The sequence below is a fragment of the Molossus molossus genome, unplaced genomic scaffold, assembly GCF_014108415.1.
Source record: "Molossus molossus isolate mMolMol1 unplaced genomic scaffold, mMolMol1.p scaffold_m16_p_4, whole genome shotgun sequence".
NCBI lineage: Eukaryota > Metazoa > Chordata > Mammalia > Chiroptera > Molossidae > Molossus > Molossus molossus.
The window spans coordinates 28,222,948-28,242,806 of record NW_023425377.1 but is presented as its reverse complement, the minus strand read 5'-3'; the positions used below and the strand labels follow the sequence as shown (position 1 = coordinate 28,242,806).

The 19,859-nt window shown below is 40.3% G+C and overlaps 2 protein-coding genes across 2 annotated transcripts in view; one reads left to right on the top strand and one right to left on the bottom strand.

Moving 5' to 3' along the window:
• KCTD16 (potassium channel tetramerization domain containing 16) overlaps positions 1-19,859 on the top strand; it is a 256,914-nt gene that overhangs the window by 175,474 nt on the left and 61,581 nt on the right. The gene's annotated exons all lie outside the window — the stretch shown is intronic.
• On the bottom strand, positions 9,027-9,218 carry LOC118615936 (cytochrome c oxidase subunit 7C, mitochondrial-like). Its single transcript, XM_036241244.1, has one exon. It carries the CDS (start codon positions 9,216-9,218, stop codon positions 9,027-9,029), a length of 192 nt encoding a protein of 63 aa, XP_036097137.1.

Here is a 19,859-nt window from a genome sequence, read left to right as displayed (position 1 = left end):
GGAGAAGGTAAAAGCATTAGATTTCTTTAAAGGTCTAATTTCTCTTGCTAGAATGAGATTTCACACTAGAACCTTCATTTTTTTTCATTTCTTTATAATGAACGTAGAATATGCCTGTGTGTGGGAGAAAGGAAAGCAGAAGAGTATTGGATGATAAAACTTTTGAGTCATTTTTATCAATGACCTGTGGCCAGTCTTGTGCTCTCTCAAGAAACACAAAAAAAGTAAGCTTTGTTTACTTTTTAAAAAGATTTTGTTAATCCTCACCCAAGGATATTTTTTCCATTGATTTTTTTTAGAGAGAGTAGAATGGAGGGAGGGAAAGTAAGAGAGAGAAAGAGAAAGTGAGAGAGGTTGAGAGAGAGAAACACCGATGAGAGAGAGACACATCGATTGGTTACCTCCCTCAGGGGTGCGTGTGTGGGGTGGATGTGTTAGGGAATCAAACCTGAGACCCTTCAGTGCACAAACTGATGCTCTAACCACTAAGCAACGCTGTCCAAGGCAGCTTTGTTTATTTTTGATGTTCTACTCAGCTAACATAAATTATATGACTCTAGTCCTTTTTCACCACAATTTCTTTTCTGTGCTAGGCTGTTCACTGGAGACAGTTTTATTTTGACTTTACTGTTTTCACTTCTGCCCAACAAAAATCATGTGACATCTCCTTCTCAGGGCTTTTCACTTTGGGACTGCTCTCGTCTCCTGGTCCGTACTGCTTTCTGTGCTGCTCCCAGCAATTATGCATGTATTGCAATACACTGCTCTTAGGTCAGTTGTGTAGCAAACTTCAATGCTGCTTTGTTCCAGATGAGAGCATTGATTATATCCATATGGGCCTGCCATGTTCTTCTTAGAGAAAACCTTCACTCAGAATCACTTCATCCACTTTCTGAAGTCTGACTTCTTCCCAGTCCATGGTCTTCTTGGCCAGCTCTTTGAGAAGAGGGATATCACGGAGAAGATTGCCACAGTCTGTGGCTGGGACCCTAACATGGTTGGACTAGCACATCATCTCTGTCAAGCGTCTTGTCTTCTTGATTCTTACACTGTCTGCTCCTAGTCCCTCACAAAATGTAATGCCTTCTTTTTCCATTATATGGAATTCCAGCCGAGTGACTGGAGCCTATAATCAATTGCACATCTCTCTGCAGATAAGTGGGGAAATTCTCACCCATGTAAGCACATGTGATAAAGTTACTTGCTTAAAAGGAAAATGCTTGACTTGGACTGCCTGTCTTTCTCTCCTGTGACCAGGGATGTGGATGACAATGCCATACTGAGCCTTCAGAAGGGGACAGCATCATAGGTGATGGTAGAACTACCAGATGGTGGAACCTGGGTACTGGAAAGGCACATGGATAGAACTGCCCCTGCTGCAGCATGAGAGAAAGAAAATCCTTATTTCAGCAAGTGTATTGTGTGGCTTTTCATTACAGAGAACTTTGCCTTAGCGTTTCCATCTGAAAATAGAGAAGTAAAACTCCAAGAGGTTCTTTCTAAGGTCGATGTCCCAGGACTGCCACACTGAGCCCCTTTTCTTAGCAACACTTCTTTTTTTCTTGGGACATCTGGATTCCAATACTCTTCACTTATGATTAAGCTTCCTGATGGTTGATAGCTTAACTTGTTATAGATACATTTTCATTTTGCACGACATGTATATAAGGTACAGTCTTTTTATTTTATTTTATTTTTTTGGTTAATTTTCACTGCAGGATATTGTTTTTTGTTGTTGTTTTTTTTCCATTGAATATTAGAGTGAAAGGGGGGAGGAGAGTGAGAGAGCAAGAGAGAGAGAGAGAGAGAGAGAGAGAGAGAGAGAAACATTGACATGAGAGAGACACATCAATTGGTTGCCTCCTGCATGACCCTGACAAGGGCCGGGGATTGAACCTGTAATCCAGGAATGTGTCCTTGACTGAGAATTGAACCTGTGACCCTTTGGTCTGCAGGCCAACACTCTGACCACTGAGCAAAACTGGCCAGGGCAAAGGTACAGCCTTTATCAAAAAGTAATATACTGAGTGCACGTGTAATGATACAGATAAAAGGTTGTCATTTTGGTAGTTGGTTTAGTGATTCTTTTATAGGGAGAGATAGGCTTTGCTGAGAAAATGCTTTGCTATGACCTCCACAAGGGAGAGTGAGCCTCCCGGTTCAAGGTGAATGTGGCACCCAGCTTTCATGCAGAAGAAGGAAGCTACTCTGTATACTAATGAAGTGAGAGGATGGAGGCAAGGATTCTGGTTCACAGAGGGACAAGTACCGGGCGAGATGATTTATGGACCCTGGTTTGCAGAAAATCCAGAGGTTCTTGAGAGAAGAGACATGTGTCACAGCTGTTTTTCCAAGTGAAACACAGTGTTCAGTAGGACTTGCCTCCTTCCTGGGAGACCTATGTTTCCCTTCAATCTTGCAGTATTCTTGGTCAGTTTGCCTTTCTAGGAGAAGCTGGTTGAAAGGCTGAGTTGTATGTTAAGGATGGTGCGATGTTGAAAGTTATAAATTGGGAATTCATCTCATTGACTGTTGTCTCTAACAAAGTAAAGATGAGAGGGGATTGATATTCTGGTGTGAGCGCAGTGTTTTGTTCCTGTGCTAACCATAACTGAGCAGTCTGTTACCCACCCAAGCTCCCAGAATAGACCCAGCAGAAGCTCTTTTATGAGAAACTTGAGTGCATATACCTGCCCCTTTGGATTCGAGATAACACTGGAGTTTAGGGAGTGGTTTCTCCACTTTCTTCGATGTGTTTCCTACCCCACCTCCTCCAAGAGGCCTTCAGTCTTAGCTCTCCAATGTTGGACATCCTTCATGGGGTATTTCTCTGTTTAAGGAGGAATGTCCCCTATTGAATTTCTGCTTTCCCCTGGGTTCCTTGATTATCCGAACCATAACATCCTGAGATCGAGGGTTTGTGGACGTCCTGGAAATGACACACGTGATTGAAGTGACTAGACGTCAGACTGTAAGGAATGGTGACAGCCGTGACAAACGGGCGACTGTAAGTGCTGCCTGAAGGGGACACCTGGCACTCAACTCAGCTGGTTGCTACCAGGCAGGAAAGTGGGTGAGTGTAGCCAGAGCTCCTGGCTTTGAACAGAATGTAGACTTAGGGACTGTGTGTGATATTGCCTAATTTTTTTACATTGTATCATTTTAAAAAGGTATCTCTGGGGCAAGAATTAATCCACAGTTCACCAGTGGATGACCCGTGGTTAACTCTGTCTCCTCTGAACTCCCCTAACCTGCCACATACATTTAAGATTCTTCAGTTTGGTCGGGCCAGTGTGGCTCAGTGGTTGAGTGCGACCCAGGCACCAAGAGGTTGCCGGTTCGATTCCCGGTCAGGGCACATGCCCAGGTTGTGGGCCTGATCCCCAGTGGGGGGCATGCAGGAGGCGGTCAACTGATGTTCTCTCTCATTGATGTTTCTATCTCTCTCTCCCTCTCACTTCTTCTCTCTGTAAAATCAATAAAGGAAACAAAAATTTAAAAAAAAGATTCTTCAGTTTGAAGAAGGGAGAGGAAAAGCCTTCCATAAGTATAGGCCTCTAGGAATATTATCTAAAAATCAATCAACCCTCCCATTGTGGGAAGAAAACATCCTGCTGACAAGTCTTCTGCAGGCTATTGAGCTACAGATGTCATCTCAGGTTCACTGAGTCCCCAGACTCAGGAACTGAGTGGGGACAGGAAAACCCTCCATCGAACTGCACCTGCTAAATCTCGGTGCAATGCCAGGATTTTATGCAGTTAACTAAACAACCGTCCTTCCCACCTTTTTGTTTTTTTGTTTTGTTTTGTTTTGTTTTTAATCCTCACCCGAGGACATTTTTTTATTTTTTGTTCAGATAGAGTGGGAAGGAGAGAGAGAGAGAGAGAGAGAGAGAGAGAGAGAGAGAGAGAGAGATGTGAAAGGGGCACATCGAGTGGCTGCCTCCCGCACGACCAACCAGGGCTGGGGACAAACTGCAACCGAGGTATGTGACCTTAGCAGGAACCAAACCTGGGTTTCTCTGGACCACAGACCAGTGCTCCAACTGCTGAGCCAAACCGGCCAGGGCCTTCCCACCTTTTTATACTGATTTTTTTCTTTCTTCCATTAAAACTAGGTGAAAATGTGTATGTGTGTGTGTGTGTGGGGGGGGGGGGTCACATCCTCTCTTGGAATCATTATAAGGAATCTGCTGGAGGAGGGGGGTTGGAAATAATCTTGGCGGTGCGGTAGGGGGGGTACAGGTTCAACATTCATCTATCCAGATTTCCACGTGTCATTTGGGGTTTGAAGGATGCATTCATGAATTTCAAAGGACATGGCCTTCCCTACCTCTTCTTCCTGAGGGATGGGACATTCCTCGCCATGAGGCTGGGATGGGAAGGTGTGCTTAGACTGTAGGAAAAATCTACAGTGAAAAGTATAGAAGAATTTATAGCTATGGGATTCCAAACACAGGAGTGAAATAAGACTGATGTGTAATATGGATAAATCAATATATATTAACAAGTAAAAATATACCGAATCTAATTTCTTGTTTTGTCAGATCATTGAAAAGTGGTTTATAGGCTTTAAATCGATCTTATTATTTTATTTCTCAGATACTACATCTGAGCCATTATAAGCTCTTATTTTGCTGAAAGCTTGTATCTAGCTCATCACAAGGCAGTTTTCATTTCTGTAATAAAGTTAGAGAAATAATTACTTAGCTTCAGATGTGTGCAGATACTCTAAAACCAATCTGCCGTGTTTTTTTCTTTCTTTCTTTTTTTTTTTAACAGCTTTGGAATTCAGCTTTATTGACTGTGATATTTCTATGCTTTTGTTACTTTTATGTGTAATTTAAATAAGATGTTTTAAGTGCATTAAAATTGTCTCACATGTGTCACCGATGGCAGATTAACTTCATTAGGTTTAGCGCTGGTCAAGGCAGCAGAATAGGCTTGTGGTTTTGCATTATTCAAGTAAACAGCTAATGTACCAGGCATAGATTAAGCTGAGCCAATGTATTATTTGGCCTGTTCTCTTGGCTTCATTGCATGTAGACACGTGATTGCTTTATCTTGGGTGACTTTTTATAATGCATTGGTCTTAAACTAACATTCATCATAGGAAAAACTGCAACTGTCCATGAAATGGGATTTTACTGTATTAATTGCAGGCTTTCTCCTGGCTTCAGAGCTAACATTCATTTACACCCCGCCCTGCTCCCGCCCATAGAGGGAGGGAATCATACTTTGGGTATTGCCGGAAGAATGTTCTGTCCTTAGTATGTGTGTGCTCAAAAGGAGATTCAGTTTATCACGAAATGTTCAAAGCAAGGTGCACGCCTTCCACGACTACTCAACCCTTCTTTCTCTCCTGCCTGTCTATTAGGTTTCCCCGTTTTTATGACAGTCCTGTGACCACACTGCTCAGGTGTTTCCACCGATGACAAGACAGTCATGGAAAGGAGGCTCTTTTGTTATGTAGCTGTGTTTCCACATTGGTTAGGACTTTGAATGAGGATTAGGGGGTTAGTAAATAAAGAGATCTCTCATGTTCTAAAGATGGGCTTAGAACTGGAATAAGATGAATTCAGCTGTTCTGTAAGGACGCTTTGTGACCACAGGGGCCATGAGAGAACAGAGCACATTACTAGGGGAGGCTTTGGAAGATGCTTTTGGAGGATAACTTTAATACATCATTATGACAGATTAGAGACAAGGAAGTCGTTAGGGAGACTTGGGGCATGCCACAGTCCTAAATATAGCGATTTTATTTTCAAAGATAATGCTGTTGACGATTCTTCAGATAGATTTCTTTGTAAAGGTATGACAGATAGCGTCACTGTGGGACTACTTGCTCTTTCTTGTAATGTTACCCAAAGATAGCCCCTGCCCAATGCCCCGTACAAGGTTACCCAAGCTGTCCTCCCTGTGATTAGTGTCTGATGCGGAGAGTTAGCTAGAGTGCATCAGTGGTCATACCTTCAGATCCTCATTACTGGCCTGAGAAATATGCCAAGGAAGTTTATTCAATTAAAAAAAAAAATGTAGATAAAAATAAACCAATCATCCAAGTGTTTCCAATGCTTATATGTACTCTATCATAGAAGTAGCCTCTATCATTTTCCTCATATACAAACTCTGTGCCCTAGCAATATGCCAATTTCATGCATACATGCGTTTGCAAGTGTGGTTTCCCCTGCCTAGAAGACCATTCACCATGATATAAAGTCACCTTTAGAACCCAGCTCAGACATCAGCAACTCCTGAGGTCTTCCTGAACCCCGTGCCCCTCTGACATCACACTCAGGCTCCTCTTACTGAGCTTACTATATGTAGTTGCTCAATAAATATGTACTGAATGAGTGAATGTTGAATAGATAGTGTTGCCTTTCTCCCATATTAGACTGTGAGCACCAAGACAATTGGACATTTATTTTACTCATCTCCACATGTCCAGCACCATTCCCAACAGATGGCAGACACGCGATAGCTGAATGGTGAATGAATAAATGTGTATTCGTGAGGCGCAGTCTCTATTCAAAGCATCCTGTAGCCACTGTAAGACCCTCGACATTCATGTCTGTGACTTCCGAATTTTTTATGCTGTTTTTCGGAGATGTTTTGAGTTGTGCAAGGTGCCGTCTATTTGGATCAAGAAAGTGAGGCTTTGATGATGAAGTCAGCACTGAATTCCACATTGCTTTGTCCAAGTTGTACGTGCCTCACACCCTGTTCCATGCGGTGTCTTCCCTTCGGTTCCAACCACCCTAGATCCTCTGTGGAGCTTTTCTTACTGCGCTCTGATGAAACAGCTTTGGCACTTTACCTCCACCCTCACCCTGCTTTACTGGTGCCTCCGCAGAGAAGCAGAAACCTTCAAATTCATTTTCCACAGACGAATGGGGGAAGTTTCACCTTCCCTGGTGCCTCACAGATAAGTTTGAAAAAAAGGCAGAAGAAACCAGCATTGAAGAGAACCTGGGGACTCTCTTAGGTGATGAATGAGGACTTAGAAAATGTCCTGCCTCGCTGTGAACGGCACTTGCTGAGCGGGTTGAGGAATGAAACGCCCATCCTTCCTCCCGTGGAACTGAGATTTCTCTGAAGCCAGAGCTGACCTCTCGACCTTTCTTCTCAGCTTCTTTTCTTTTAAATATTCAGAACAACCTTTTCTGTGGGATGGCTTCTTTGTTTTCTCCCCAGCATTTCTCATGCCACTGAACTGCGTCATGTGTTAATAAGCTTTTACTGTGCAAAATTGCTTTGTTTCTGCTGCTGCTTTGAAAGCAAAAAGGCCCTGGAGGGTGAAGGGGGAAAAAAAAGAAACATTCTAAAGTAATTAGAATGCTTATTGCAGCTAAAAACATTGCTTTCCTAAAACTGCATTATTTTTCTCAGGAGATAATCTATCCAGGACCAGTGTTTGCAAAGCAAATGGTAGCTGGTAGTTTCATGATAGAGCTGAATGAGCGTCATCCATTAGAAATTTTCATATGCATTATCCCGACCACCCTAGGGTGACTGTGTTCATCGTGTATTTGGTTACATTTATGGCATCTGCCCTCAAGACCATTTGAGCCAGAGTTTAGCAGCAGTTCTGATGGGATTGAAATACTTGGTTAAAAACTAATCTCATGATAAATATATGTAAAAATCTATTCATTAAAAGATGAACTTGGAGATTATTATGCTAAGTGAAATAAGCCAGTCAGAGAAAGATAAATATCACGTAAGCTCACTTATATGTGGAATCTAATAAACAAAATAAACTCATGAATAAAATAGAACCAGAGGCATGGGAGCAGGGAACAGACTGAGAAATCTCAGAGGGAACAGCAGTGGGTTGGGGGTGGGGTGGCAGAGATTAACCAAATAATTTATATGCATATATGCATAGCCCATGGACACAGAAAATAGGGTGGTGAAGGCCTGGGGTAGGCTAGGAACCTGGTAGAGAGGGGCAACGGGGGAAAATGGGGGTGCATCTATATTACTCTCAACAGTAAGGATTTGAAAATACAGTGTATTGTAGATATCTCTTTGATCAGTAAAACCAAAATAGTAAATACGGCAGCTATAAATGACCGTTATGAAAAGATGATTTCCCCTAATAAAATATTAGCCCTTGTGCAGTGAAATAAATAGCACTTTATTATTTTTTTTCCAGGGAAAAACTGGGCTTGCTTTTTAGGCTGAGTAGAAGCCAAGGAAATGAGAGGCGCTTAGGCTGGAGCGTGTCTATGCTGTGCACCCTGGGCGCCCTCCCGTGCTGCTCCGCGGACAACAGGGCTCATGATGCATTCAAACCTCTGCTAAATGGGTGCCCGTCATTTCCTTGTAATGGACATATGCATTGTAGGCACTTTCTGGCACCTGGGTAGGTCTGAAAAGCTGATAAGGAGGGGAAACTGAGATTTCAGAACTGGAGGCTAGGGAAGAGGATGGGAAAGATTTTGGCCAGTCAGTCCGTGCTTGGGATCCTTTGTCTGTCGTTTCTGTCAAATATCAGCTGGAAGCAGCTACTAGCTGCATTAGTGCTGAAGGTATCAATGCTTCACGGCGACATTTTCAACATAAATATATCCTCCATGTAACTTTAAGATTAAATTCCACTTGGAATATAAGTTTTTCCATGTATTTTACCCACTTTGCTAGCATCTTAGGACAAAATATAGAAAGCATAATTTAATCTTTTCTGATGACTTATAATGAGCTTTACAAACATGAAATGATTCTGTAGGCATTGCTGATGTTTGCAGTGTTACTTATTTAGTGTAGAGACTAAATGCTACTGAACAAATGGACTTTTATGATCATTGTAGCTAATTTTTAGGGTTGTATTTCTAGCCTTTTTTTTTATTTTTATTTATGACATTTTTGTATTTCAGAGAAGAGGCATTAAGGACTCATGCCATAAGTTTATTTACAAACACATCTAGTATGTTGAGTTAAACAGTTCGATCCATTTTTCAAAGCGACTGCACCTCTTAAAATTCTCCTCTTCCTATCTGTTTCATGGATTAACTAAAACATCCTCATTTTGTAAGCAGTTGGTGACTTACTATAAAGAAAGGGGCAGCAGATCCAGATCCAGAGTACAGAGTCATCATGGCTAGTAAGCGCCACTTGTTCTCCACTGAAAACGGCACATTCTTCCCTGGGCCCCCCTCGTAGTGGCTCCCACGGACCACAGGGCTTGTGAGCCTCCGGATGCTCTGTCCCAGCATGCTGCTGTTGGAAGCCCTGCGAAAGGCATAGAAACTGAAAGGAGAAGAAATGGTGCTATCCCGCCAAGTCCTTTTTTCACTGCTTTTGTTTTGTTTTTTAATCATGATCACTTGACTACTCTTTAAAGTTTAGGATGGATAAATAGATAATCGGGTGCGTGAGATACGATGATGTCTAAAGTATGAGTCAAGATAATGGTAGGATGAGTCCCTTCATGGAACAAGGTGTAGACATTCCGTGATATCTGCTCTGGCCATTGAGAAGCTCGTTCCCTTTTCAACTCATTGCTGGAAGTCTGACATCCAGAGAAGCAGGGCACTGTAGTTTGTGTTTTGGCCAAAGGAGACCATGTCTGCAGCTGGGAATAAACAGTCAGCAAACTCATGAATCCTGATTCCTTTTACAGTCCACTGTGAAATAATAACATGTGAGCTTAAAACGGTCTGCCTTGATTATGGCTGTCACTAAAGGGAAATGTTCATTGACACTATAACCTTGCAATAAAATATAAGGCACAGGGATTCAGAAAAATATGTTCATGCACTCATAGGTACTGATGACTTCAGTGAAGACACACCACATATATCAACAGACCATTGATAACAGAAGAGTCACCAGGAACATGGCATCTACTTGCTGTTTATTTTTCTATACCTCATTTTCAATAGTCTTCAGTAATATGTTTGGAGTCCAGCCATAGGGATTTGGTTTTTGTTTCCTTCATACGCACTTCTTTTTCTGGATGCAGCAACCTCTTCTTATTTGGGATGTTGCTCCACCTTCACTGACGGTGGGTGGAGTGGACCAAATAAAATCTCCTTTCTTCCATATTAAATTTCTATTCTGCCCCCCACCCTCACCCCAACATATGCTTCATGCCACTCCATTACTAGAGAATGATTTTCTTTGCCTCTCATTCTCACAGTGAAAAATATGGCCACCACGGGTCCCCAAGTTCACACATTACATGCCAGCCACTCAAAAGAGACTAAATTAAGTCTTGACTCCAATCCCAAATGTTTAAGAATATAAATCTCTGGATCAAATTTGAAAGAACATAAAGCTCTGAACCAGACATGTTCTACGAGTAGTGCTCAAATTGCACAAAAATGTTACTCCCAAGCAAATCATATAAGGGTACGTAGCATGTGGGGTAGGGACAGGTTTCCCTCCAAAGGGAAAGTGGTTTCCCAAAAGTAGGGTGTCTCTCACTTCCTATGTGTATGTAATAGGGCTAATAGTATCACTCATTTTATTTTATTTATTTTTATTTTTTATCTTTATTGTTGAAAGTATTAGATCTTCCCCCATTTTTCCAAACATTGATCCCTCCTCCCTGCTCCCACCCCTCTCCTGCCTCCTCCACACTATTGTCTGTGTCCATTGGTTACGCACATATGCATATAAGTAGCGTTTATTTTTAAAAGGCCTCAAGGTTCCCTTTAAAAAGTTTCACATGCCATCTATTCTTCATTAAAAATATTGTTGGTGGAGACTGAGGTTGAGCTGTTAATAATCACTGTTTGAGATTTTACAGATTGTTCTCATATGGTTTTCACATCATCTGGCTGCCACTAAGAGATAGTACCTCTAGAAATGTGTATGGACAGAAATTGATAAAATGGGTGCATCTACTGGATTGGTGGAAAGACTGTTAGGAGCAAGGCAAATACAAAGTTGCTAGAGTCCCAGATATGGTGGCTATCTGCAGCCCCGGGGAAGGGCTCACCAAAGGAACAAAGGCCTCTGCCAGCACATCTATCCAGGAGAAAGCCCCCTCTCCAGTCCTCGCTCCAATGCCAAACAGCTCAGTTCTTTCCTGTATGTCTCTAATGCCCCTCAAGCTGATTCCCCTCTGAGCTTAGAGGGAGCAAGTCCAGTTGGCAGTCATATTGCTGATGTAAGATAACATGCCTTTTGAAGAACATTAAGCAGGACAGAATGTAAGAAACTCATCCCTGGAGATTCCAAAATGGCGGCGTAGTGAATGGAAGCTACACAAACCATCTCCCAGGACCAAACTGGAATTACAACTAAAATAAAGACAAATTGTTGGGAAAAAGCAATAGAAAAGCAGCTTGCTAGGACCATATAACCAAGGACACTGAATAAATCCTGGTAGGATTGCAGAGGCGTGAGAGGGGAGCTGGGAGCCCACAGATAGCAGCAGTATTAGTTGTGAGCAGCACCCTCGGGGTTAAACTCCCAAGCAGCTCAACAGCGCCAGAGCCAGAACAGATGCTAAAATAGCCACAGACACTCACCTTGGGCTCTGACAGAGGGAAGACAGACAGGACTGGAACTGTGTGGGGACACTCGAGATTTGGAGGGTTCTCAGAACTTTTGTTGAGTTGTGGCCACACAGGATGGTGTCCATCAGACTCCTTCCAAGGGCTCTGGGGAGAGGCTGTGGCCCCTCCCTTGGAGATTCAACCCCATCCAGTGGCCATTGAAATGCAAATTGAGGCACATTAACAACTAGCATCTGCCCCACCCTCAGGAAATCCCCTTACTCTGAACACCTGAGGGAGTTTTTCATTCAACTGAGAAACCAAGGCTCTTCAAGAAACCCAACTAATAGCCTCCAGGCAAAAAGCTAGAGAATAACTGAACCTTTCTTGGGCTTGCAAATCTACCCAGGAAAGTAAGCCTGGTGTTTAAAGTGGGTCCTGCCTTGCTCATACAAACACAATAGAGGGAGCTGCAAAGAGCAGAACACCAACACCCACAGGGAAAATTTGGCAGGCTCCAAAACCCACTGAAATAGCCAAAATGATGAAACAAAGAAACAAATCACAAATGAAAGAACAAGAGATGAGATAAATAAATTGCAATTAAGCAAGTTAACAGAGCTAGAATTCAGAACCATGATCTTGAAGAAGCTCAACAGCATGTGTAAGGACATGAGCACCATGAGAAAAGACATAGAAACATTGAAAATCAACCAAATGGAAATTAAAAACAACCAAGAAGAAATGAAGAATGACATAGCAGAAATAAAGAACGCACTGGAAGGACTAAACAGCAGAGTAGAGGAAGCTGAGGACCGGATCAGTGAATTAGAAGACAGGGTAGAAAAAATCAATCAATCAGAAAACCAAGAAGAAAAAACAATTAAAAAACAGGAAGACAGCTTAAGAGAACTGTGGGACAACTAGAAACGTAATAATATTTGCATCATAGGAGTCCCCAAAGAAGAAGAAAATGAGCAAGGGTTAGAGAATATATTTGAACAAACAGTGACACAACAATTCCCTAATTTGGTGAAGGAAGAAGGCATTCAAGTTCAAGAAGCACAGAGAGCCCCAAGTAAGAAGAACCCAAACAGGCCCACACCAAGACACATAGTAATTAAAATGCCAACAATTAAAGACAAAGAGAAAATCCTAAAGGCAGCAAGAGAGAAGCAACAAGTTACCTATAAAAGACTCCCATAAGGCTCTCAGCTGACTTCTCAACAAAAACATTATAAGGCCAGAAGGGAATGGCATGAGGTAATCAAGGTCATGAAAAACAAGGTTCTGAATCTAAGATTACTCTACCCAGCAAGGCTATCATTCAAAATAGAAAGTCAAATAAAGAGCTTCCCAGACAAAAAAAAAAAAAAAAGGCTAAGGGAATACATTAGCACCAAACCAGCACTGCAAGAAATGTAAAAAGGACTGTGGTAATGAGTAGAAGAAATAGGAAGATAAATAGAACCACACTAAAGAAAAAATGGCAATAAATAAGCACATTTCAATAATCACCTTAAATGTAAATGGATTGACTACTCCAATAAAAAGACACAGAGTAGCTGATTGGATAAAAAAGCATGACTCATATATATGTTGTTTACAACAGACCCACTTTACAACAAAAGACTCACATAGCTTGAAAGTGAAGGGATGGAAAAAAAATCGTCTAAGCAAATGGAAAGGAAAAAACAGCTGGGGTAGCAATACTCATATCTGATAAAATAGATTTCAAAATGAAGACCATAACGAGACAAAGAAGGCCACTACATAATATTAAAAGGACCTATCCAACAAGAAGATATAACCTTGGTAAACATATGCACCTAATATAGGAGCACCAAAATATATTAAAAATCTTTTGGAGGACTTCAAAAGAGAAATTGATAGCAATACAATCTTAGCAGGGAACTTCAGCACATCACTGGATAGATCCTCTAGACACAAAAATTAGCAAGGAAACAGAGACTCTAAGTGAAGCATTAGACCAAATGGGTTTAATAGATAGTAACAGAGAATTACACCACAAACATTCTTCTCAAGTGCACATGGGACATTCTCAAAAATAGACCACATGTTAGGACACAAAGCAAGTCTCTACAAGTTCAAGAAGATTGAAATTATATCAAGCATCTTCTCAGATCACAATGGCATGAAACTAGAAATCAATTGCAACAAGAACATGCAAAGACATTGGAACATATGGAGGCTAAAAAGCATGTTATTGAACAATGAATGGGTTACTGAGGAAATCAAGGAATAAATTTAAAAATTTCTGGAAACCAATGAAAATGAACACACAGCAACACAAAATCTATGGGATGCGCAAAAGCAGTTCAGAGAGGGAAGTTCATAGCACTACAGGCCTACCTCAAGAAACAAGAAAAATCTCTAATAGACTATCTAACCTCACAAGTTAAAGAACTAGAAAGCAAACAAAAAGGAAGTAGAAGGAAGGAAATAGTAAAGAGCAAGTAGAAGGAAGGAAATAAGAAAGGTCAGAGTGGAAAAAAATGACATAGAGACCAAAAAAAAAAACAAAACCAACAAACAAACATTTCGAAGGATCAATGAAACAAAGACCTGGTTTTTTGAAAAGATAAACAAGATTGATGGACCCTTAGCAAGACTCACCAAGAAACAAAGAGAGAGAACCTAAATATACAAAATCATAAATGAAAGAGGAGAAGTAACAACTAACACCACAGAAATACAAAGGATCGTTAACAAATACTTTGAACAATTATATGGCAACAAATTCGACAATCTAAGTGAAATGGACAAATTTCTAGAAACACATAGTCTCCCAAAACTGGACTGGGAAGAGACAGAAAATTTCAACAGACCAATAACAACTAAGGAAACTGAAGAGGTAATCAAGACTCTCCCAGCAAACAAACGCCCAGGCCCGGGGGGCTTCACGGGGGAGTTTTACCGAACATTCAAAGAACTAACATCCATTCTCCTCAAACTATTTCAAAAAATTCAAGAAGAAAGAAGACTTTCAAACTCATTTTATGAGGCCAGCATAATTCTAATTCCATAACCAGAACAAGACACTTCAGAGAAAGAAAACTGCAGGTTGATATCCCTGATGAACAGAGACAACAAAATACTAGCAAATTGGATCCAGAAATACATCAAAAAATTATTCACCATGACCAAGTGGGATCCATTGCAGGGATGCAAGGCTGGTACAATATTCGCAAATCAATAAATGTGATACAACATATAAACAAAATGAAGAATAAAAACCACATGATCATATCAATAGATACTGAAAAAGCATTTAACAAAATATAGCACCCGTTTCTGATAAAAATGCTCAGCAATGTGGGAATAGAGGAATCATATCTCAACATAATAAAGGCCATATATGAAAGACCCACAGCCAATATCATACTCAATGGGCAAAAACTAAAAGCATTTCCCTTAAGAATAGGAACAAGACAAGAATGAGCACTTTCACCACTCTTATTTAACATAATACTGGAAGTCTTAGCCACAGCAATCAGACATGAAGAAAAAATAAAAGGGATTCAAATTGGAAAGGAGGAAGTGAAACTGTCATTATTTGCAAATGACATGATATTATACATAGAAAACCCTAAAGATTCCATAAAAAATCTACTAGACTTAATAAATGAATTTGGCAAAGTAGCAGGATACAAAATTAACATCAAGAAATCACCAGCATTGTTATACACCAATGATGAAGTCACAGAAAGAGAAACTGAAAAAACAATCCCATTTACCATTGTGGCAAAAAAAAAATTATGATAGCTAGGAATAAACTTAACCAAAAAAGTAAAGGACCTATTTGCAGAAAACTACAGGACATTGAAAAAAGTAATAGAGGAAGATATAAAAAAAGTGGAAGCACATACCTTGTTCGTGGATTGGAAGAATTAACATCATTAAAATATCCATATTACCCAAAGCAATCTATAGATTCAATGCAATCCCATCAAAATATCAATGACATATTTTACAGAACTAGAACAAATACTTCAAAAGTTTATATAGAACCAAAAAATGACCCTGAATAGTCACTGCAATCTTGAAAAGGAAGGGAAAAGCAGGTCGGATCACACTACTGGATATCAGATTATACTACAGAGCTACTGTAAGCAAAACAGTTTGGTACTGGCACAAGAACAGGCATATAGACCAGTGTAACAGATCAGAGAACCAAGAAATAAACACAAGACATTATGCTCAATTAATATTTGACAAAGGAGGCAAGAGCATACAGTGGAGTAGAGACAGCCTCTTTAATAAATGGTGTTGGGAAAATTGAACAGCTACATGCAAAAAAATGAAACTAGACCATCAACTTACACCATAGACAAGAATAAACTCAAAATGGATAAAAAACTTAAATGTTACCCATGAATTCATAAAAATCCTAGAAGAAAATGTAGGCAACAATTTTTCGAACATCATACGTAGCAGAATTTTCACTAATATATCACCTGAGGCAACAGAAACAAAGGAAAAAAATGAACGCATGGGACTACATCAAACTAAAAAGCTTCTGCACAGCAAAAGAAACAACCACCAAAATGAAAGGCAACCCACTATATGGGAGGGTATAATTACCAATGATATATCAGATAAGGGGTTAATTTCCAAAACACATAGAGTACTCATTCAACTCAACAAAAGGAAGACAAAGAACCCAATTGAAAATGGGCAGAGGAGCTAAATAGACACCTCTCCAAACAGGATATACAAATGGCCAAGAGACATATGAAGAAATGCTCAACATCACTAATCATCAGAGAGATGCAAATTACAACAACAATGAGGTATCACCTCACACCTGTTAGAATGGCCGCCATCAACAAACCATCAAACAACAAGTGTTGGCGAGGGTGGGGAGAAAAGGGGACTCTAGTACAGTGCTGGTGGGAATGCAGACTGGTGCAGCCACTATGGAAAACCATATGGTGTTACCTCAAAAAATTAAAAATTGAATCGCCATTTGATCCAGTGATCCTACTTCTAGGAATATACCCTAGGAAGCCTGAAACACCAATCAGAAAGAATATATGTACCCCCACGTTCATAGCAGCACTATTTATAATAGCTAAGATCTAGAATTGCCCAAGTGTCCATCAGTAGATGAATAGATAAAAAAGCTGTGGTACATATACACAATAGAGTACTATGCAGCTGTAAGAAAGAAAGAATCTTTTGAGACGACATGGAGGGACCTGGAAAGTATTATCCTAAGCAAAACAAGCCAAACAGAGAAAGACAAATATCGTATGATCTCACTCATTTGTGGAAGATAATGAACATAACTCTCTGAGGAACTGGGTAGACCCAGAGACATGTAAGTAGGGTACAGACTGACAACCCTCAGAAGAGGTGGTGGTGGGGGGAGGGAAGAGATAAACCACAGAACTGATATGCATGTACGCATAACCGATGGACATGGACCACAAAGCCGGGTATGGGGTTGGGGGGATGGGGAGGAGGGTGTCAATGGGGAAGAAAAGGAGAAACATCTGTAACAAAAATAAGTTAATAAAATATTATATAAAAAAAGAGGAAGGCAAATACTTTTTAATGTCTTATCTCCTACAGAGCTGAATAACTGCTGACTTTCCCTCTCAGCTGATTGTATCAGGCCCTCGATAGTGAATTGAATGTGTGTCTAGGGTGGGTACCTCACATATTCTGAATGGCAGTTCCACCACTGAAACATCCCAGCTACACAGTGACCAATTACAGTGAAAACCAAATCCTTCATGGAGTTACTGGAAAGGGGTTTTTCTTGAGTTTATACACATTTCTGGAGCTGTCTAGGCATTGTAAAAAGACTAATGACTGGTGATTTGAGATTGATGCATCTCTTATTGTTCTTAGGTAGGTATTGACCACTTTGTGGTGGTACTACGGTACTGTGGTCACATTTGCTTGTGGTATTTATTATACAACTTCTTACTTTGAACTCTGTATTTGTTCATATGATTGTGTAGTCCATTATAAATACTCAATACAGGTTTACTAAATGAATGAATATGTGTGTTTACAAAGGACAAGGGATTGTACGTTTCTTTTTTTATACATCCTAAATTTATTAATCAGTGTTATAAATGATGATCAATAAATACATAGTGGATGAAGGAAGGTAAACAGACATATTCTAAAGTGCTTTTGAAGCTTTATTTGGAAATAAAAACTTACTATTCCTCAAGGAGTTAGAACTGATCCTGAGAACTTAGACTGTGTCATTTGAATGAATCAGTTAACATGAGAGTACTTGGAAAGTGTAAAGGGATATTAGCGTTGTCATGGGAAACAGTCCAGGCTCACCAGACTAGAATAGTTGACATCTGTAGGAACCCTTTACCAATTGCAAAGCATTTTCATGCTTGGTCTTTCTATCACTTTCCTCAGCAAACTAATGAGGGTGCTACTTTGTTATCTCCTTTTATAGATGAAGAAGATTCATTGTGAGAACATGATTGGTTTAAGGTCACATAATAATGAAGTCAAAGTTCAGGCTCTGTGTTTCTGAATCAAAGTCTGAACTGGTTTCTCCACACTAAAATAACTATCCCAGGGTAATAATATTCTGGGGTTTTTTGTTGTTGTTGTTAATCCTCACCTGAGGATATTCTTTCATTGGTTTTTTTTTTTTTTAGAGAGAGAGTAGAAGGGATGAAGGGAAGGAGAGAGAGAAACATTGATGTGGGAGAGATACATCAATTGTCTATTCCCTGCATGACCCTGATCAGGGATGGGGATTATGTACCTGCAACCCAGGTACATACCCTTGACTGAAATCAAACCCGTGACCCTTCATTTCTTGGGCTGATGCTCTAACCACTGAGAAAATTGGCCAGCATATATTCTTCTGTTTAATAAGTAATGGTGCTTGTTGCTAATTCAAAGTATACAGAAAGAACTGAGTGCTGCTTTGCTTCATCAGAAAGGAAATGAACTGAGCCACAGGTTTTGGAGTTGTGCGTGAGCTGTGGGCTAGGCATGGAGGTCTCTGGTGATCGCTGAGGGGGAAAGAGCTCAGGAGAGTTTCTGTCACTCATATGAATGACTTTGTAGGTGTAGTTTTGAAAGTAGATTTCTTTACTATTCAAAACATGACCCAATAAGAGCTTTGCCACCAGATGGACACAACTCTTAAGTCCAGCCCATGAGGTGTAGGTACTTGAGCAATAACTTAACTATACATTAGAAATTTATTAGTGACCCCTCCCATTTTTTTAACCAATCAGCAGTTGTATTTGTCATAGAGGATTAGCAGCTCACCTGGGGACACAATGCTAGAAAGCAGCAAAGCTAGCATTTCTCTCTCCATTACTTTTTCTCACCTTTTTAGGTCGAATATATAGGATACATTATTTATTATTAATCAGAAATAAACAAGCCAGATTTCAACTTTTAGAGCAAGGTTTTAAAATAAATAAGCTTCTTTTTATCATTGCTTTTCTTTTATTACCAATCTTTACCTTTTCCTTCATTAATTCACTCTGAATATTGTCTTGGATTTAATACACTTTCTTGAGATTCCATTCCTCAACTTTAGGCTTTTGAGAATTGGATATCATAGAATATCCACCATTTAGTGCAGAAGCAAACTTTCACCTTAACCCTAGAACTATATTCATGCAGTCTTGGCTCTCTATGCAAACCACAAGAAGGTCTTTATGTACGTGTCAGCCTTCATGATTTAGAGTAGAATCTAACTGTTTCTAGATGATTTATTTAGCCTGTTACTTTGTCTCTTCTTCCCAGTCCTGCTGAGAGACAGCAACAGGGGAAAGATAGTTGATGACTCAACAAATAATGATTGAACACCTATAAGGTTTGAGGTGCACTGTTCAAGACACAGAGAGTACGTCTGAACTGAACAAAGACTTTGTTCCCCTGGAATTTTTATTCTGGTAGGTTAAATAAATAAATAGATTTAAGTACATATATATGCCTATACATATGTGAGAATGTTTGTGTGTGACAGAGAGAGAGAAAGAGAGAGTGTGTGTGTTTATGAGGGGTAGTAAATGCTTTAGAGAAAAATGAAGAGCTAGGTAGGAGTGATAAGAAACGAATGAAGGTGGGTATTCTATACAGGGTGGCATGTGGGTATGTGCGCATTCTATACAGGGCATCCCTCTTTGAGAGCTGCTGGAAGTTACCCTCTGAGGGTAGCTTCCTTGCCTCCTTCCCAATAGGCCAGTGGGGAAGGTTGCCAACTGCAGCAGACTAAGTTGGTCTCAGGGTAGACGGACATTTCTTCTCTGTGAGCGAGTCATTAGGAATTTGTGATTACCAAAGCAGAAATCACCCTGTGTAAAGCAGCCAGGAGAATTGTAAGATGGATGTACAGGGCGTGATACGTGGGCATGCAGACACAAATTCTCCTGGTTGTAT